Source organism: Triturus cristatus, chromosome 2_2 (genome assembly GCF_964204655.1).
Source record: "Triturus cristatus chromosome 2_2, aTriCri1.1, whole genome shotgun sequence".
Classification (NCBI taxonomy): Eukaryota; Metazoa; Chordata; class Amphibia; order Caudata; family Salamandridae; genus Triturus; species Triturus cristatus.
Window position 1 is genome coordinate 214,550,971 of NC_140582.1, and position 21,677 is coordinate 214,572,647.

At 46.9% G+C, this 21,677-nt stretch overlaps 1 protein-coding gene across 1 annotated transcript in view; it reads left to right on the top strand.

Moving 5' to 3' along the window:
- The window catches only part of LOC146862053 (fructose-1,6-bisphosphatase 1-like), a 52,468-nt gene extending 38,257 nt beyond the window's left edge, over positions 1 to 14,211 (top strand). The window contains exons 6-7 of the mRNA XM_085641245.1: positions 9,220 to 9,339; positions 13,773 to 14,211. Of these exons, the coding sequence (XP_085497371.1) occupies positions 9,220 to 9,339; positions 13,773 to 13,964 (312 nt within the window). The 3' untranslated portion in view covers positions 13,965 to 14,211. The remainder of the gene's footprint in view (positions 1 to 9,219; positions 9,340 to 13,772) is intronic.
- Positions 14,212 to 21,677: the final 7,466 nt, after the last annotated feature.

Sequence of the window (21,677 nt, forward strand, 5' to 3'; positions counted from 1 at the left end):
AGTGACAGATGAATGCAGAATTTGTCTCTTCAATTTTACCTTTTGTAACATACATTGTTGCAAGTATCGCAATTTTCACCGAAATCTGGGGAAAACATTCACGCAGGTAACTTTGAGGTTGCAGAACGTTCAAGTGAAATTCATAAAGGTTGCTAGGAAAAACAATGCTCCCGTAGAGGCACCAGGAGGATATTGTGGTACTGATGCTGTGGTCCTGTTAGAAGCCTTAGCCATGCAGAACTACCAGTGCCTTAATGGATAATCTCAGGTTCTTGCTCGGATGATAAAACGATAATCTTAACCAGGAGACCAGGCCAGCTCCATACAAAGCTCTATGCGCATAGCAGAGAACTTTAAACGGACCACTGTTTCTAATAGGAGGCGCATGTAAAGCTCTTTGTTGGTTCAGAGGCGGGCCAGAAGAGTTTGCATTCCAAACAGGCTGCCGTATTCTGCACCAGCTGTCATCTTGACAGACGCGCCTCATTTGCAGCCACCAGTAGCACATTGCTGTAGTCTAAACGACTAGTTATAAGAGCTTGGGTTATAGTTTTCCTTGAGGTGAGTTGGGTAAGAGGGTTATCCTCTTTTAGAACACAACATGGATGTTACTGTTCATCTGCTTCCTGTCAACAGTGTTCAGTGTTTGCCTACAAATCTCAGTTTTTCCGTATGATGAATTGCAGCTTAAGATTTTGCGCTTCAAGGTGAGTCTTCTTGCTTCCACAGTGAGCCACTTTGTCCGTCTGCTGTACTCTTGATGGTCAGAACCACACAACCACACACACCCACCCAAACACACACACAACTACATCGAGCATTGGCATAGCCAATAGGTCTCGCCTTTGGGACCTTATAAGTGTTTAGCCAGTTGATGTGGTTGCACCAAGGATAGTGTGCTGCATAACTAAATACTTAGAAGGTCCCAAAAGCGAGACCTATTGGCTATGCCAATGCTTGTTAAGACATTTTGCCAATTTGGTGTACTTCTCAAACTGTGATGCAATGCTACTGTCCAAGGTCTCCCCTTGTGTCCTTGTTGCCCATACCATACTAACAGCCTTTTAGTATGCTTTTCTGGATTTATGCCCATTTTGATATGAAGTATGTAAATGTACTCGCGCTCTGGGTATTTTTATATTTGTTTTTCACGGGTCCACCACGCTTGGCTTGTGAAAAGCATGATATTGCAATGGTAATTCGCATGGGGAGATCAGGATGACTACCTTGGCTCCATGGGGTACATCGGCTGCAGCTGCCTGCGTGTGTAAGGACATCATGTCATACTTGGGGTTTCCTGAGTTGAAGACAGAACCTTCTCAGAGTTTTGGTGACAGTTACAAATCACTCCTCCTTGGCCTTGTGGATTATTGTCAGACCACCTTCACATCTTTATAGGGCCATATTTTACTGCTAGGTCATCGATCATTTAATTCTTAAGGATTGATTGCTAATTAAAGAAGGATATTGTGGCCCTGGACGGAAGGGGGGGGGGGCTGAGTGCTCCAGACCTTGAAGCATATTATCTGGCGGCACAGCTTCAATGGCTGGCTAGATGGAAGAGGGTTAGAGACGGTGGCGCTATTAGCTCACTCTGTCTGAGGAACACTGCTAGCCAGGATGCTCAACCCCCGTCTGAAGATTAAAAACATGAGTGTCTTACTCGCAGTGGCAATGGCATGTTGAGATAGATGTAGGAAAAGTGCACCAGCTATGGGCTTTATGCACCAGACGTACCACTCACAGGAATACCTCAGATGGGAGTACTCCCTCCCCTTACACAGCAGCAATTGCAGGGCTGGGAGGAGGCAGGTATTCAAACTGTTTGGAGATTATTACCGAGATGGGGAAATGCACCCTGTGGAGGATTTTTTGGAATATCATGATCTGCCACCAGGGCAGTTCTTGAACTATCATAAGATGAGGAGAGCGTTAGTAACCTTCTGGGGAAATGACACGGACGAACCGGCCAGGCCAGCGGCTCTCCAATCGATAGTGACGTTAGTAGCGGCCGGACATCCGGTGAAGTGGCTCTATCTGGCAATAATAGAAATGTCTCGCTGACCTCTACCCTGAATTCAGGAGAGGTGGGAGGGCACCCTAGATAGGCACCTGACTGAGAAGGAATATGACCTTCAAACTAATGCAGTTTAATATACTACATAGGACTTATCTTACACCGCACTAATTGAATATAGTATATGGGAGAAACTACCAGTTGTGTGCTAGATGTAACAGGATAGACGCAAACTTTTCATATGTTGTGGTTCTTTCCAGAACTCCGACAGTACTGGGCCACAGTATTGGAAACCCTCAATAAGGTCTTGGCCCGTAATATGGAGTGCTCCCCGGAGGTGTGCCTATTGGGACTGTTCCCGAGTCCCAAAGCCAAACGGGTGAGACACCGGTTTGTGGATTTGGCCTCGCTTCTGGTCAAACGGAGATTAGCTCTCAGATGGCGGGCGGTACAGAGTCCGCTTATAGCTGACTGGGAAAGTGATGTTTCCTGCTGGGCCAGGGCGGAGGAAAGGGCCTTGTTACAGGAAGATAAGTTCACGAAGAGGCGAAAACCGCTGGCTGAACCATGGGCAGAAATATTAAGGGCATGGGCTACACGTAAATTGACAGACTAGGAATCACAGACAGACACCTCAGGACCAGAATAGGGATTGGAGTCCCATATGGGTCCAAAACGAGAATGCCTGTTGCCAGGCCTAGACAGGATGAGGGGATAATGATACACGTCATGGGAGTACACAGCACATAAAGATGTTGGGATACAGTTGAGGATTTTTTTTCTTCTTTTTTCTCTGACTTTGTACCAACTGGACACAATAGGGTCACATATAGGGTATTCATACATGAGGAAATCAATGCACAAGGTGAACATGACTACTCCCCATAATTTACTTGGACACAGCAGAAGCATCGCGGTAACACTTGGCGGTGGAATGAGCCATAATAGCCCAAGAGTATTTACTAAACTGGGGAAGATACACGAGGGTTGCTTCACAGGTACATTAATACTGATATATATGTTGTACCACGGTGTTGGATGTTTTACTAACAAAATGATGTAACTGCTGTACCAAAAGGAAATGTTTAAACGGTACCGATGATATTACAAATGCCAATAAAAACAATTTACAAAAAAGAAGGCAATTGTGACATTCATACTTTTTTTAACAAAGCTTGGGTCATGTAGCTAACTCCTGGTCAGCCCAAATGTTGCTGCTCCATAGTTGCCTACATCTAGACGAGGAGGGTCCCACAACAATGCATATATCAAACGAGGTTTATAGTCGTACATTGGCAGCAAAAGCATTAAGGTGGGGGTTGTGCTCATCAGACAAAGGCCAAGACATACACACAGCTAAAGGCCATGGATTCTTTCTTTGGTCGGAACCAAAGTAGATCCTTAAACAACCCAAAAATATACAGAAAGCAGCAAGGAAAATTAATCTTATAGCTTTTTATGCAAAAGACAAAAAAAGATTTTTTTAAAAACCTTCTATTTTATGTTGACTATTGGTGGAATGTATGGCTTGTACCCAGAGCTCACCGGACACTGTAGACTAACGTGACAAGTTGGACTCTTACTTGTAGAGTTCTACTTGTAGAGCAGAGCCAAAGGCCAGCCCAAGCACCCAGGGATCATTAGATTTAGTTGAAGTTGTTAATAGATGAGGTGCCGAGTTAAGGCCATGCATCCATAACACACTTTTGCCTGTTGAAGGCGTTGCACACTGTACTCTTATGGTAGAGGTTTTGCCCTCAGTGTCTGGCCTCCTGCCAGGCCCCATCAGAGTGGAAGTAATACTTTTGTAGAATACCTTTTATAAGTTGCCATGATTGTAACATCCATTATTGCTGGGAAAAATCACCATTTGGGTGGAATGTTTGTTTGTGTAGGTATCCTGATGATTCAAAGTGATGAGCATGTCAAGCTTCTCTGTATATAGACTATAAAATGAAGAGAGTGCCTTGGGCTCATTATGCCGTGTTGACACAGGATGGCTATTGAGTTTCCTCAAGAAGCATTTGAGGTGGAATTTCTGGAAAGCATCAAAGGGAACCGAGAACATTTGTTTGAAGAGGTGTCCATGCTATGTCAGTGGACCGTGATGACTGAAGCTAGTCCCCAGTTGAACTCTTTCAGAGCCCCATTTTACTTACGTAATATGCAGATAAATGCCATAGGAAACTAATGGAGCACTGAATGCAGACCACCTAGATGACACAGAGAGCCATGTGGACAAAAATAAGATACAAGGCAAGACAACCAAAGGACTGAACTTTATTGGACGACTAACCTTGAAAAGAGGATCAGCCTTGTGTTGACTGGCATTTGTGTAGCCCACAAGCGTGGAGAGTTTACAGGTGGACCTATATGCTTGGTTAGAGAGGTGTGTGTTTCTAGTGGGACCCATGTGAGTAGTGCTGAGTGCAGTGAACTGCGGGTCACTCATACTTTGACCATTTACCTTCACCCAACATGAGGTCCCTATGAAAGCAAGTCTGGGCTAAGCTTTGACTATCGCTTCATGTCTCTGTCTCGCTCGGTGTCCAGACTAATCCTGTGCCAGATGCCAGGTAGACCTTTACTAACGCTTTCACATGGCAGGGTTCTTCTTAGACTCAGGAAGACTTCTCTTTATTTTTTATTTTTTTTTAAATACTCGCTGCACTAAATCCTTTAACTGTATGGTAGTTAATTGGAGGGTGTCCAAGTATGTCCTGTGGCCCATTACTTGGACAGTGTGAGCATACCTACATTTAAAAAGATAGGGTGAAAATCCTGGGGCAGACTCTCCTAAATAACATTTCCAGAAACACTGAGAACCTTTGGGTTTGGCAGACCGGGCACTGCATTAAAAACGTAGCAAATGTCTATTTAACTGTTATGTGCAGTGCATTGACAGCAATGCACTTGTAATGCAGCGGATGAAAAATTCTCCATATTTTGATGGAGGATGAAGGTTGCAAGCCGGCCATAAGTATGACCAACGCATACCTATTTATATGACTCCGTGAAGACACAGTATATCAAATCTAATTTAGGCATAAAAACTGGTGTATAACGGTAATGCTTTGAGTGAGAAATGTCTGGAAGATTTTGCAACTTTGCTGTAACCGTTTGAGTCCAGTAATGGGGTATGGAAGGTATATAGCCATGCACAGCCATTTAAAGTTACAGGCTAACTCATAATCTGACTACTCCACGTCACTCAGTTTCCCAGAACCCCACTTTTGTGTGGTATACTTTGAAGCAAATTGGAGTGCCCAGGCTTGGCTGAGGTGATAGTAATGTTTCTTTACGTTTCTTGCTGAGTAAAATCCCTGCGTCTGCAATATAGTTGGACTCTTTCATCTGTTGCAAGACTGCAGTCGACAGAATGCCAGTTGGGCAGCCTTGCACCATCTTCCCAAACAGAGGAAATCGATGCTACTGCTTTTACAGCGGTAAGACTATCAGTAACGGCCAACTCAGTTAAGGAAGGACATTAATCTTCCTGTGGTAGTTTGATGATAGTCAACATATGCATTGAACATTGCCAATCTCTTACAACCAAGCTCTTGAGGCAATTCTTGGCTGTGACTTTACATTGTACTGCAAATCCCGGTGCCAAGATTGTACAACTCACTGAACAGCTGTAGTCTTGGACAAAACTTGTCCACATAAATGTTATAACCTTTATGAAGAAGGGATTGAACAAGAATCCACACAATCTTTTCACTAATTCCTAATGTGGAAGGACCACCTGCAGGATTTATACTGGTGTCCTTCCCAGTACACACACTCGGGTGGAGCTCTCGCACAACATGTACAGCTTGATGCCGTACCTAGCTCACCTGCTTGGTATGTTATGTATATCCTGCTTGAACATCAGCCACCAGGATTAGAGTTACGGCTGCCATTTTCTTTCCTGCAGGAGAGATCTCCGGAAACTTGGCGAAGAAATGTTACATGGCTGGCCGATTTTTTATTTTAAAACCGGTCATGGCCTGGATGGTCCTGCAACAGTACTGTAGACTGATCAATAACATGCAGCAAACACTGCAGATTCATAAAACGATCTCCACTCATGACAGATGAGAAGGTGGGTGCTACCCTAACCATACACAAAGACCCGTAAGACATACAGACAGTTGCATAGTATTCCTATGAAGAGTGTAAGGCTCCCAAAAAATGTCAACACCTCAAGTAATGGGGGAGACCACAGCTGTGGACAGAGAGCCTCCATGCTCCCTCAAAACATGTTTGGCATGCATTTTTGTTTGCTGCACAGTTTTCACCAGGAGCACGTTTTCCACAAAAAAGTCTCAAGTTATCAATGGGCACTAAATTAGCAGTATTGAGTTACCATCCAGCCTCTCCAGTGAAAGGAGTAATTTGTGGCTGGAATCTATTACAGCACTACCAAAGGCCCATTACTCCTGTGCTCCGCGTAGGTACATGCATGCACTCCGGATGGAGCTTTGTTGCCGCTGTGTCTCGGAGGCACAGCTTCCACCTACAAAAGGGACATCCCAACTACCATGCTTTGCTGCATACTCCAGTGCTTCAGAATCACTGTTAGAGGATTAGTCATCGGATGGAACTCCACAAACTGAAAAATCATTGCCATATTCTGACTCATAATGCGCTTCCTCAGATGCAATTTCAGATTCAGAACTGGCCTCAGAGCTGTCCTTCGTTATTTGAGTTAGGGCCTGTGCAGCAGGCATTCGAGGCATCATGTGTGACTCCTCTCTAAATCTTTATTGCTCAAAGGATGTGTGCTTGGTAGAATGCTTAAGTACTTGAATAAATATTAATGCAGTGAGAAAGTGGTGTGTGATTTGAGGAGAAAGTGAGAATATAACACAATGCAGTGCAAGCGAAAGTGGAATACAAAAGTAATAGCAACAGCAGAAATCACTGGAAGAAAGATTTATGGTCTTTCCTTAACGTCATCCAATAAAACTGCCCCTGAGAACTCCAAAAGTAATTCAAGATGAAACTCACACATCAAATCAAACTGAAATGCAATTATAATAATCCATTTTACCCAGCAGTGGTGGCCAGTGGAGGAGGACGGGCCCTGATTGGCCACCCATGAGAAAGAAAAATTGTAAATTTATAATGTCCCATGCGGTAAGGAGACTGACCATATTCCGGAAGCCGACCTGCTCAAACAACAAATCTCTGGTGGATTCCTTTCAAAGGGGAGCGGGCCCAGCTGCGATTCCCCAAGCAAGAGTACATATGGGGCACTATTAGAAAGGGGAGCCTTCCCTTTCCAATAGTGTCCCTTTTGTGAAAATATGTGCCCGAGAGGTATTAGAGCCCCCGACCGCAAACCCAAAGAAACAAAATGGTTGCCATACATTTTTCCTTCCCTGGAGGAGGGAAGGGAAGTTGTTAAGTGTATTGTTGCTCCAATGGGAAGTTTGGTCCCTATTCCAGGGGGAATTACCCAAAAAAATAACACATGTGTGGTGGATCCTTGCGAGCCCAGCCATGATCCCCAGGCTGGAATCGATAAGAGAGGAGCACCAATACGAAGGGGGCACTCATACAGAAAAATGTACTGGGTCAGCACAAAGCCCCTAGGTGCCAACAATGAAAAAATAAAATGGCAAACGGTCACCATACATTTTTGCAGCATGAATCTCTTCTAGATTCTCAGGCTGGGTCATTTGAGAGGATGGGGTGTCTTTCCCCCATGCCAAGGGAAGACGTCCACCTAATACACAAAAAAGGCCTCTTCTTGTGTCTAGGGTTGAGTACTGGTCAAGGATCATCGTCACCTTCCCAGAGAGGCACTATGGGAAAGGGGAGATTCTTCTTTTCCCAATAATGCCCCTTGTATAAAATAAAGTGCCCAGGGGGCTGCACAAAGCCCCCAGGTGCCAACAAAAACAAAATGGTTGCCATACTTCGCAGGTAGGGGGTAAATCAAGATGATAGGAGAAAGACTACCCCTCCCTTTTGGAGGGTAAACAAATACATCAGTTAAAATGGGGAAACATCCCTTTCCACGCAACCATTACAACGCGTTAATGGTTACATCGTGGTTTTAACAACGCAAGTCATTACTTCAACTTGCACTGGAGGGCACTCTAGACTAAGGAATAGTGTGAATTACTATTCCAACACCTTCCCTACTGTACGTAGACTGGAGTGGGAATACCCAGATGCCTAGAGGCAGATCCCCCCCCTCTATACACTCACCGAGCAGGGATTCATTTGAGAGAGTCCGCTTTCCATGTGTGGGGTGAGCAATGGATCAGACAGACTAGACTACAACACTTACCTGTGTCCTTTTCTGCCACGTCCTCTGCTTAAATGATTATCGGCGTGCCCATGGTACGCTGACCTCATTAATTTGCATAGAAGGGGGTCAGGGGCTCCTGCTTAAGTGGCAGATCCTGATGGGGGTATAAATGGGGGAAACCTCCATTGCAAGCACTACCTCCACGGAGGACTTGATATTCACATTCTCTGCACTGCGAAGGTAACGTGTAGGACGGGAGTCTCTCGCCCTTCGCATTTCAGCGGTTACCTTGCTTGTTTTACTTTCCCAACATCTCCTCTGTCTCCACTTTTAAGATTGCTCTAAAAACATTTCTTCTCAAACAAGAAGGTAATATTGACTAACCATTATCTCACTTTTCTCCTCCCTTCGTGCCCAAAGACCTGATTCTGTGTCCACCACATCCCTTTGTATGTACAGATATTTTAACGCTCGCTGTGCCTTGTGTTAGTGCTCACTTGCCAGTACCAGGAATACTATTAAGTTTTATCCACCAAATATTACTTTTTTAGCTGTTGCTATATACATCGTTGTTGGCTGAAATGCTCTTGTATTGCTTTTGTTCAAATATACTATTTAAATAGTTCAGATCTAGTGAGCAGCAGGGCTCTTAACAGAAGGGCGAGAGCTCATGTAAAGTAGGTAGGTCAATAGATTAAAGCCGATGTGGTCGTTTTCGAGTAACTTTTTCCTGTTTGACAAAATGTGCCATGCAAACTGAACCAAAGTAAATGTGATACAGAAAACACATATAGGGCCACAATTATGGTCCAAGAAATTGATTTCTCGATGCGGTCTAGTGGCTTATTTTAGTTTCATTAGAAACTAACTTTACCCATATTGGGCCGAAATAAAGATTAAGACTCCTAAATGAGTACATGTAGCTTCACTATTCATTTATGTTGGTTACCTTTTACAGGACGGCAGCTCACCTTACGGCAGCAGATATGTAGGCTCGATGGTGGCAGATGTCCATCGCACACTGGTCTACGGAGGGATCTTTTTGTATCCTGCCAACTCAAAGAGTCCCAAAGGAAAGGTGAGCAGGCTGTCATCAATTCGTAACTTGTTTCTGTGACTTATTCTGTGTCGGAGTTTTGCCTGAAACCAGACTGCAATACATTTACTACGTTTTTGCAGGATCTCATGACTTTACCTCATTTACCATGCTTACTTCTGGGCACTTAGAATGGTAGTCCACCATTACTATAGCAAACTTCCTCCCACTGCATTCGTTTTCAAACGATCCACTGATGTCCAATAGCAACATTTTGCCTAGGTTTGCAAGGAAATGGAACACTGACTACTGGTGTCTCCATTACCACGTGCGTTTTGTCGTTGCATGCACAACTCCTGCAGTTTCTAAAAGACCTTTCAATATCACCATCAACTCCGGGCCACCAGAAATCTTCCCATATTTTTCTTTTCATTTCTGGCATGCCCACATGCCCTTCATGCAGTGCACCCAATACTCTGTCTTATATCCTTAGGCATTACGAATCTGTTTCTCCTCCTGATGACTCCCCTCCTGATGTACAACTCTGACCACACATCTTTATAGTTTGTCAGCTCCTTAACACCACCCTCTAACTTGGTCCACACCTCGGGTATACCTCTCAAGTGTCTGCATCTCTGTATCCCTTGCAATAGCGTCTTTCAACTCCTTCTCAGTCACTGCTTTGACTTTAGTATCCATTATGTTAGCCACCATCCATTCCTCCTCATTTTCCTGGTGTAACTGTGACAGACAATCAGCATTTATGTTCCTCACTCCTGGCGCATACTTCACTTCAAACGTGGTGATGCTGGCTGGGCCTCACCATGCAATACTCACAATACACCAACGCTGGTCCTTGGATTCACAATACTAAATCCTTAGCTCAATCCTTGTAAACTGGCAAAGAGAATTCAGGCTTTACTAGAGGACCATGTGTTAAACATTTCAGAGTACCAACATGGACGATAATTAATTGACATGACTGGAAAGAAATCCAACACCAATTTATAAAAAATAAAGCAGATTTTATCTTTAAATGAAGACACCAAAATTAATGAGATCAGATACATGTACCGGACTTATGGATTTTAGAAGAAAACATAAAGCGCAGCAATTGACTACTGCAGAACTTTTGCATTGTGGTCAATGGGAAAAAGTGGTTGTGGCAATAGGTCACTTGAAGGTCGAGTTGCGTGGCAATCAAGGAGTGTAAAGGTAATGCGGGTTTCAGGATCAAGGCACGAAAGTCAGTTAAATTTTACCTGGCTCGGGAAGCCCAGGTGCAGAGTTGTGATGGCTGTCTTTGGTGCTGAAGCTGTGGGAGAGCTAGTTTTACCGCTTACACGGTGCTGGTGGGGAACAGGGTGCAAAAAATCAACAAGAAAGTCCCTGCTGACATCGCATGAAGGTTTTGCAGAGTTCCCTAGAGCTGCAGCAGTAAGCACAGTAGAAAGTTAATTTGATGTCCGGAGGTCCTGAGGAACACAGTAGCTATCTGGATCTTCGTAGAGGTCGGACTATATTTCCCACAATGCACACAACCATCTTCTTCTGTGCAGTCCCTCAAAGGGCCTGATGGACAGCAATTCTTCAGTTCTGATATGTTTACCTGCAGTTGCAGGGGACTAGTCCAGGGGAGTCTGGTGATGCCTTTGTCCCTCAAAGGGATCCCTCTCTGGGGGAAACGAGCTTTGGTCCAGGATGAGCTGTGTTCGTGCAGTTCCAGGAAGGTTGTCGCAGGTGCAGCGCATCATGCTTTTGGTTTGTGTAGCTCCTGTTGTCACAGACACAAGTCTCTTTTGTCCTTGTTGCAAGTCCGACCAGAACTGAGGTTCTGGTGTCGGGGGTAGACCTTAAATCCTAGATGTACGAGTATTAGGGGTGTGGGTGCAAGTGGCAATGGACTACTAGCCCCAGCGACTAATTCGCCCCTGAGGTGACCAGAATCCAGGGGTGTATGTCACTGTTTATATCCATACCCAGTATTCTGCAACTTTTAAAAATGGCAGAAGTCTTCCTTAACTGTACAGACTAGGTAGCCCACCCTAGAGATGTGGCTAGCCTTCTGGGGTTACACACCTCCGGAGTATCTAATATTTCCGCCTGTCTTAGTGCAAATGTGCCAGGGGGCAGGGGAGGACTGTTGCCACCTTGTGAAGGCAGGCTAGTTACATACCACAGGCGATGTAGCCTTTGAAGCTCACTGCCTTGGTGTGTCACTTCACTAGCCAACCTGGCCTGTAGGGAGGTGTGATCTGCTTCCTGTCCATAACATTGTTTCTGACTGCTGCGAGAGTTTACACCTCCTGGCAGGGGCTCAGATTCCTGTCTTGGCTGCAGCAAGCGTGGGCCGGCAGCCAGAGCCCAGGAAAGGCTAATGCAACTAAGTGGCCAATCTCTAAGGTAGCCAACTAGGTGCATGCCACATCGTCCTAGACACAAGATTCGTGTTAGGGGTGACGAGACAGCTGTTTGATACCAAACGCATATTTAGGAGGTACAACAATTGATTTGCCAACCTCTGGTTTGCCTGGGTACCAGCCCTTGTTATCCTATGGACCATCTATCACTTATAGTTTCCTTTAATGGTAAAGGCCACTATAGGGACATGACATATAAGCTTGCACTTACATGTCTACACGTTTAATATTATGCACCCTGCCTCCTGTGCTCTAGAAACCTTCCTTAGGGGTGGCTGGCATATATTAAAAATAGTACCTTGACTTTGCCACACATGGTGTGGGCAAAGTAGAGTCCAAGCAGTTTGCTCTACTTCTGCAGTCTGCACTGGCAGGCCTGCTGTCATTAGTTTACTTGGGTCACTCAGGGTGGCACAAACAGTGCTTCAGGCTCTGGTCACCCCTTTAACACCCATGCCCTATGTACCACTAGTACCATATACTAGGGGCTTGTCAGGGGTTTAAAGTCCTTTTCCAGTTGGGCTTACCGATTCACACATATCAGTTTTAGGGAGAAAGCACTGGCACTGTGGCCTGGTTAGCAGGCTCCGGTGCACTGTCAGTCGAGAAACAGAATCTAGTAGTCCAAATGGGGGCAAAAAGTGGGTGGCATCTGCAAAAGGGCCTGGTTTCTTATGCTCTCCCATTTTCTCTTGAAAGGTTGCCTGTCACATCAGGAGATACTTTGAAGCTGATAGTACCACAACACAGGTCATGGGTGACTAGAGTTCACACCTGGATGTCAGCCACAGTGATATGTGCATGAAAAGGTGAATCTCAGACCCAGCCCTACTCAGTAGGATTTCCTTATCAGCCCATCTCCTTCCTGAGATGTGTCCGGGCCTCTTCCATGTGATCTCTCACTGAATCAAAGAGCACCCTTTGAAGTGTAGAGACGGAGCCTCACTCGCCATCCTCCAGTGTGCCCCGCCAAGCTCATAGGAATGCAGCAATACACAAATCTGTATTGGGGGAAGCGTGGGGTGTTCCTTTACCTCCTAATGTCTTCACCAGGCAGTCCTGGGCTTCCCAAAATGGAACCCAGTGTCTTCCATGTAATGCATCATTCCAGGCACACTTTCGCTCAAAGTATATACACTGCACCCACACTATCAAGTACTGTTACCGCCATGTACTGTGCTACCTTAGGCACATATACATTCAGAACACACATTCACTCTGCACACTGCTCAGTACTGTAGCCTTTCTGCATTGTTTCACTTTCAGGCATACAGCCAGCACACACATTCACCTTGTGCGCGCTGCATAACACTACCCCCTTCATGTAGTGTAGTCCTCTCAGGTACACATACTAAGTACATGCATTGACTATGCATGCACTGCACAGCACTACTCTATCCCTGTACTGTACCCATCCCAGGCACTCATACAACCAGTGCATAGTCAACACTCCTGCACTGTGCAGATTTCACATCTAACTGATGTAGGCCAACGGTGAGTTAAGCACTCTGCCGCGGATCTTTAAAAAGTTGAGTGGGCCTGTTGGCATCACTCCAGTGGCACAGGTTAAAAAGGACCTGTTCACTCCTATTGACCACTATACGGTATGTTGCCACCACTACTCTCATGCTTAACTCCTGTTGAATGATGAAGCCTTCTACTACTATGAGGGTAGCGCTTTAGGCTCCCCTCTTGGCCCTACATGACCACAATCCATGAGGCAGGCTTATGTCATGGCGCACACGCATGATCCGTGTTTGCCTATGACATAAAAAATGAGAATTAGGGAATTAGACATCAGTACAGTTGAATGCTCAGGGCAGGGGGTACATGTCCATTACCATGCAGATTACTTTTCCGTCCCAAAGGTGACAGTTGTGGAAATCTAACCTTAAAGTAAATAGAAAAGTTTGTCTTTTGTCTATGCTGCACTTCTTTGGGTGAAAAACATTCTGAACTATTTATAAGGTAATCTTCAGAAAAATGAATATTGTTTCCCAAGCGATGGGGGAAGGCAGTTTCCCAAGGAGTCTAAATCATGTCTTGCTTTTGTAGTTGCGGCTTCTGTACGAGTGTAATCCGATGGCTTACATCATGGAGAGAGCAGGCGGAATTGCCACCACGGGTACGGAGGCCATTTTGGATATAGTACCACAAGAAATCCACCAGAGGGTTCCCTTTGTGTTGGGGTCCCCAGAGGATGTGCAGGAGTACATCACTATTGTCAAGAAACATCTGCCCAAGTAAATGAACTAGAACTCTGTATCTGCATCAACACTGTGAATTCGCGCACATCATACCTTTTTAAATGGAACACATTTCTGTTTGGTGAAGGAACTATCTTTTAGAATGTTGTATTTAAGCACTTTACTTCATCCAATTACTGGCTCCTTCGGACACCCAAGTGCCTGGTTGTTTCGTGTTTTGAAATACATTATTTGATATCCTGATTATGTGTATTTCCTGATTAAACTGTAATTGAATCTTGGCTGCATTTTTGCCTTTGTATTGACTATTTTGTTTCTAGAAACCTGCAGTGAACACTAGAATTTAGCAGATTTCTTGCATTCAAAAGAGAATAATTTTGCATACAATATTTTCTCTTGGGTTGCACGGAGATTTGAGCCCTAACCCCCAAATGTATTTAGCAGCACACCTGTATGGAGTTGGGGCATTCTTCTCTGATGTATGCTTTAATATCTATAGATTTGCTAATGTCTAAAGCTTTTAAGAACTAGGTTCTAAGGAACAACTTGACAGAACACATGTAGAAAAGAGCAAAGAGCTGCTTGTAGCCTTTCTTTAATGGGTGTAGTTCAGAATCAATTCAAAGCAGGGTTGCAAACCAGATGCTGTGTCAACACACAGTGAAACCAGCTTTAAGGCAAATGTAGAGAAAATAAGCCGATGGGAAACCCAGTGACTCCCTTTTGCATATCTCTCTTATTTACTACCCCCAACCTTGGAGCTTTACACTCCAACCACTTGAATGTCCTTACGCCTGCCCATCACTAGGTTTCCCCTTCTTTTCCGGCATCGCTCTGTGCTTCTCTGACCTAGTGTCCTTTCCCTCCTTATTGCGATGTCCCTCACCAGCCTCAGTCCTTTCTACTCCAAGTTGGTGACTTTGCACCTCAGTCTCTCCCAGAAGCCTCACTCATGGTGCCCGATAAAACATCCTACAACCTAGTTGTCCCTCCCGTTTCTCTAATATAGTCTCCCTCTCTTTTCCCACTGTGGCACCGTAGCATTACAACGTGTGCCTCTAAATCCTCCCCTACATTGGATACACCGCTACGCCAAGTTTTAGAGAGAACGTTCCCTTTGGTGGATTGTTTTCCATTGGTGGAATGTTTCCTGATAACTTTGGGACGAGGCAGACCTTGCATCTGGTTACAAGGGGAGATCTTGAGTAACCATCCAATAGTCCGCTAAAGTTAAAGATACTTGGGTGAGCATCACTGTTTTGATGTACCGGTGTTTCAAATTGAATGAAGGATTGTTGGATCTACTGAGCTACCTTTATCTTTCAAAAACTGTTGTGAAGAGCCCGAAACCTACTAACTTTTAATCATGAAATTACCTCGAAATGGAGGGTTATTCCATTTAAGTTCTCAAATCAACGTTACAACCACCGCGAGAACAACATGAACCCCAGAGTGTGATGTTCCTCGATAGTGCATCCAAATATTTCTTAATGGTAGGACAGGAAAAAGGTGAGCTCTTTTGACATTTTCTGCCATGCTATGAAGAGCCCTAAAATGTATCGAAGGGTGAATTTGAATATCAGTTTCTACTAACCGAGTAGACCTCTCTCTCGCTCTCAAACTGGACAATAAATAGGTATTGAATTTCCAAAGTTATAAGGGGAGTTAATTAGTGACCCTCTTTCTGAGACAGGCTGGTCCCCTGAAAGAGCAAAAATCGGAAGAAGACCCTAAAGGTTTGTGGATAACTTTATGACAGTGATGTATTTAATGACACTAAATGGTATCCACTACATATACTCACCACTACATTGTAAGGCAAGCATAATAATGACTTTGATGTATTCATACCACCGAGGTAAGTATGGGTGGAGTAAAGAATAGTAAATGTATACTTACCTTACAATACGGCGGTAGATCAATGTAGCAAATATAATCTCTGTATTCACAAATTCGATACGGTGTCATACAACCCTTTAAGATGCTCAAGCAAACTGATTGTCATCCTTCCACCTTTCCTGACTTAGAATTTCACATTCTTTGTCTCCATCATGCCTTCCTTAAGGCTGGTTTGTACCCATACAGACAACAAACTGAAGGCACTTCAAGTATTCACTGATGAGAGCGCCCTCGATTTTATTTATTTATTTATTTATTTATTTATTTTTAACCATAGTTTAATGGTTTCTAAACATCCGGAAGCCCGGCTCTAGTGCCCGGCGTACATGACATGCCATTTACAGTCTCTGGCTTATTGTCTTCAACATTCCCTTTGGAACAAAACAAACCCCCCTCCAGGGCCGGACTGGCCATAGCAGGCACCGGGGGTCTCCCCGGTAGGCCGCTAGGGTGGTGGCCGGTTTCGGGCCCCTGGGGGGCCATTTTTGTTACCGGGGGTCGGCAATATCGGCCCCCTGTAACAAAATCGACCGAAACCGGCCCTCCCAAATTGCTCGGCAGCACAGCACTCCCCCCTCACCCCAATGGTGGGGGGGGGGGGGAGTCAGCTGAGCAGTTTGCCAGGGCCGTATTCTGTTCTGTTCCCAGTCCGGCCCTGCCCCCCTCGCCCCTTGAGTTGCGTTTAGGTAAATGGGTGAGTATTTCTACGTGCTACTAGGTTCTCGTGCTTCATTCTATCAGGTTTCATGCGTTATAGTGCTAAACCTTCTGATGCTTCTGCTGAATGTCCCTCCTGTCTATCCTCTCGCTCTGCCACTCTTCTTTACCAACTCACACAGTGAGACCTCGATAACCACTTTTGCTTCTAGCCTTGTCTTCCTCTTTCTTTTCTGTGAGAGAAATGGAGCAACCTAGAACGTACTCGCTGATCGTCATACCTAGATGGATGAAAAAAGTGGTTGCAGTGTAAAACTTGATGCTTAGCTGGGGTTGCTTGTTCTAGAGGGGGTTTCACCAATGGCCCTGTGGGCAAAAGACAATTGGTTAGAATGCTCACTAGAGTGATTGCGATTATTCATTACTATCAAGAGTATAGAATTTTACTATGGGAAATGCCACCAGTGGTAAGTTGTGCCAGCTGGTTAAACCAGCATTGGCAAAGTCAATAGGTCTTGCCTATGCAAGAGTTATTGGCTCCTTCAAAGTCTTTAAGCCATGTTGTACAGCAGCACAGCTGTAGATTAAACAAAAATGCTATTACGCAGCCAGTGTTGACCCCGAAGGACAATGATCCATTTTCTGAATATGGGATTATCCTCGGACTTCAGAACAAATGATAATAAGACCTTGTCAGCAAACCTAATCTAACAAGAAATTAAAATACGCATTTATGTATCAATCTTTATTTTTTTTAAAGGGGGTGCAAAATGTGAGCCAAAGGCTCAGGGTGCTGGGCAAAACATAAATTAAGTAATAATGACAAAAAATAAATGATAATTTCCATCCATAAATGGCTAGAAGGGTTGCAATCTACTTACGGGGGTTGGAAGTTGTCAAATGCGAGAAGGCTCATTGCATAGCTATGATGTTTGAAAGCTCACAAATACATAAAATGCATTCAAGTCAAAAACCTGACTTGTTTAGTTACCTTACTTCCAAGCTTTGTTGGCCCTGCATGAAGCCAGATAAAAAAGGCTATGCAAAGCAGGGGTGCAGAGCCATCTGTCTGCATCTTGTATGTAGCATCTAGAAGCCCACTGGCGTGAATTGTGAGTGCTTTTTTTTATAGTGGAACGGGAGTGGGCTAATAACGAACTGGGTAGGGAAGGAGGCATACTGGTCAAGCAACAACGGTAGAAGGGGACCTATGAAAGTAGTGAGCAGTGAAAGGACACTGGACAAGGGAAGCAGTATTTGAACCATGCTCCAGGGTACAGACAAACACATTACGAGAAAGTGAAGCAGGCACACTCTAAACTCCCGCTAAATAAGCAAAATGTCTCGCAAGAGACAGCACTTGTGCTCTCAGGCAAGACCTAAAGTACAAGAATGGGGAGGGGAGGGAAGGAAAGGAAAGGGGCGGGTCAAACTGTCAGTGGCAAAGGTGCTGCCACACATACCGCAGGTCATAAAACAACTGCACAGTGCCTCCAAAACATTAGGGCTCCTAGGGTGAAGGCAAGAGAGTGATGTGTCCTGCTTGAAGGAAACTGCCTGTACCAAACAGGTCCTTAACCACGCAGTCTTTATACCGCAAATAAGTATTTGTTTTTTATAACATACTTTTATTTTTTAAAAAGTGATTTTAGGGGGGCGTGGCTTGCCGCCGGCTGAAGATGGCCGCGGAATAAACTAGCTCCGGGGACGAGGTAGACTCCCCTCACCATCCGTGCATGATCCGCGATATAATCCACCCTTGAAGGTGACCAGCGCTGACCGGAATCGCCGCTGACATGATCGGTCGACTTCCTGAGTGCCTGCGCCGCATGAGACGCCAGAGAGACCGGGTGCGACGGAGCGGCCTAACCGGGAAACCTAAGCCGGGGACTGTCCTGACTCCTGAGCCCGGCATGAGGCGTGCGGCCCTCGGCTGTGGAGGTGCTCTCGGCGGTGGCGGAGTCGTCGGTGGGGAAAGGTGCGGCGCGGGCGGGGCTCACCCTCGCGGGTGCTGGCTCGCCCCCCCCTCCCCCCTTGGGAGGCAGTATATTCAGGAGCGGCTGGGAGAGAAACGCCCGCGACACTGGATCCTGCAGGTTCGGTGGGGAGGCAAGTCCAGAGAAACTCCGATTACAGGGTGGTCGTGTGCCCTGCTGCTGCGGTGCCCCATGGAGTGAGAGGAAAGATCAGTGAGTGAGGGCAGATCGGGGGTTGAATCGGACCCCTGCCCCGGGTGGACGTACAAACTGACACTAGCAGGGTGCTGGAGAAGCATGTAAGGAGGAGCAGAGTTCGATGGACATAGCGGGAAGCCCCTTCCCCCCCCCCCGGACCCCGTCAATAAGGGCCCTCTTCTACCTGAGCAACGTGGACCCGGCTGAGGGACACAGGGGGCGTCCCTGAGGGCCAGAAAAATACTACCATCGCCACAACTGGGGGGGTCTCGGTATTGGCCTCGGTGTGTGGTAGCTGCACTGGCGCGCGGAGAGTGCTGTGGTTCGGGCCGGAGAGCCCGGGCTCATCTGCACCTAACAACTGGTCTTGGCTGTCGGGGCGCCCGGAGCGGCTGTCGGGGGTCGCCGGATCGGGTGGAGGGACCCCCCCCCACGTGGACAGTAAATTTCAAAAGAAAACAACCCTTTTGGCCGCCAGACCCCAGCCCCATACAGAACTCTGCGCGGTGGGAAAACCGACAGGCCGCGTGTGGAGGTAAGCTCCAACGGCTGGCGGCAGCGACTACCAACCGGCGCAGAATAACTCTGGCGTAGATGGGGGGGGCAGGGGCCAGCGCGCGGCCTCCCAAGGCAAACTGGACAAGTATGCTTACGCGAAAGACTCGGCGGACCGCAGGGAGGTGTCAGATAAAACCCGGAGGCAGAGAAAACTCCAAAGGTGACGTTGGCAGACATAATGGCCGCTCTGGCCGATGTAAAATCAACGGTGGGCACCATCTCCACAGATGTCTCCTTTCTGCGGGCCGACTTCCAGAAAATGTCTGCGAGAGTCACGGAGGTGGAACAGGTAACGAAAACCCTGGTAGGTGACACAGCAGCGTTAATTAAAAAAGTTAGCCTCCTGGAGACTGAAAACAAGCTAATGGCGGAGAAGTTGGATGACCAGGAGGGGCGTTCCCGTCGCAACAATGTCCGCCTTACGGGTGTACCCGAAAGCGAAGGGGGCCCGGCCATGGACCTTTATGTCGGGACCTGATAAAAACAAGACTCCAACCCAGGGGGCTTTCGGCCTATTTCTCAGTAGAAAGGGCGCACAGGATGCCGGGCGGCAGGCCTAAACCTGGGGCACCTCCTCGACCAATCCTGGCCCGGTTATTCAATTTCCGCGACCGGGATGCTATACTGCAAGCAGCAAGAGTGGCCCCAACACTTCGCATCCAGAACTCTGTAGGCTCATTCTTTCCGGACTATACGGCGGCTGTCGCCAATCGCCGTAGGAGCTTCCTGGAGGTTAAAAAAGAGCTTCGACGCAGAGAAGTTCCCTACTCCATGTTATATCCAGCAAAACTGCGTGTGGTGGCGGAGGGAAAGACCTGGTTTTTTGACACTCCGGACGAGGCTCATGAATGGCTCGAGGGATGGCGGCGAAGGGACGGATCCGGACGATCTGGAAGAGATCAGCAACGGCGAAGGACGGAGAGGCAACCCGTGGAGAGCAGTCAGGAACAGGACGCTGAGAGCGCACCTGGATTGGAGGCTAAAGACTGATCATAAGGGACATTACACGGAGTGGCACACCTGGCCTCCCAGGGGGCCCCCAGGGGCTAACACGGGGGGATGCAGCGGGGCCCGGCCGAGGGCCTGGCTGGGAGGCAGCGACGAACCTCGGATGAACAATATACTTCAAGGAGGGGGGAGACTGCGCTGTTCCCCGGACTTCTCACCCCCGAACCGCAAGTACTGTTATAGGGATTGGGGATTAAGCACTCTGCAATGTTGGGGTGGCGGGTAGTGTTAAGTCTGCTAAGCAGGGAGGGGGGTGGAGGGAAGGGGTTTGCTGTTTTGGTTCCGAGTTTTGTTGGTAGTATGCACCACGCAGGCACAAATAGGTAACATTTTCCAGGGCACAGGGTGGCAACGGCCCGCGTGGGCTGGATAACCTCCATACACATGATATTAGAAATGGCGGCACCAGATACACGGACCCCTGAGCGAGAGCGCGCTCCCGGCACGCAGATGGCCACTTTGGCGCTGGTGACGTGGAACGTGCATGGACTAGGGGACAAAATTAAAAGAGGGTTAGTCCTGCAGTATCTTAAGCGCAGCTCCCCGGCGGTGGTCATGTTGCAGGAGACACACCTCACTGGCACCGCCTGTCGGGCAATGGACCGGTGGGGGTTCAGGATGGCAGTCCACTCAGAATTTACAACTGGCTCCAGAGCACTGGGTATTTTAGTGCGAAAGCAGTCACCACTCATAATACACAGAACGGTAACGGACAGGTGTGGTCGCTTTGCAGCTATTGTGGGACAGTGGGAAGGGCACCCAATCAATATAGTGTCAGTTTACATTACCCCGGCGCTACATGCAGTTACACTCCCGGTACTCAGCAAGTTCCTTCTTGACCTACCGACAGGAGAATTATTAATAGGGGGGGACTTCAATGCCACGATAGATGGGACAATAGACCGAAACCCCGCAAGGGAGCAACCTCGAGGGGGGTCGCAGCTGGGGAGTTTTTTGGATGCATTGGGATTGGCGGACGTGTGGCGGTACCGCCACCCTACGGCGCGTCAATTCACCTTTCACTCTAGCGTGCATGATAGTTTATCCAGAATAGACTATTTTCTTGCATCCCCAGATAGTCTGAAGAAGGTGGACAGGATTGAAATTAGACCTCGGGGCATATCGGACCACTCCCCAGTCCTTTTAACTTACACCTATTGTCAAAGGGAACGGCAGCGTGTTTTCCCCATCCTCCCAGGTTACCTGGAGGTCCCCAAGATCCTAAAAACCATGGTCACTACAACGCGCCATTTCTTCCAAGAAAATGTTGCGTCGGTCCAATCTCCGACCCAGACCGTGCTGAGGGGGCAGGCTATTGCCGCTATTACTGGGCATAGGCGTGAGCGGGAGCAAGAGCTCACTGCCATTGAATTAGACTTTCAGAAAGCTGACGCCAGGCACTCACGCAACCCAACTCAGGCCACTGCCCGGCACTTACAGCTACAACAAACGCGGCA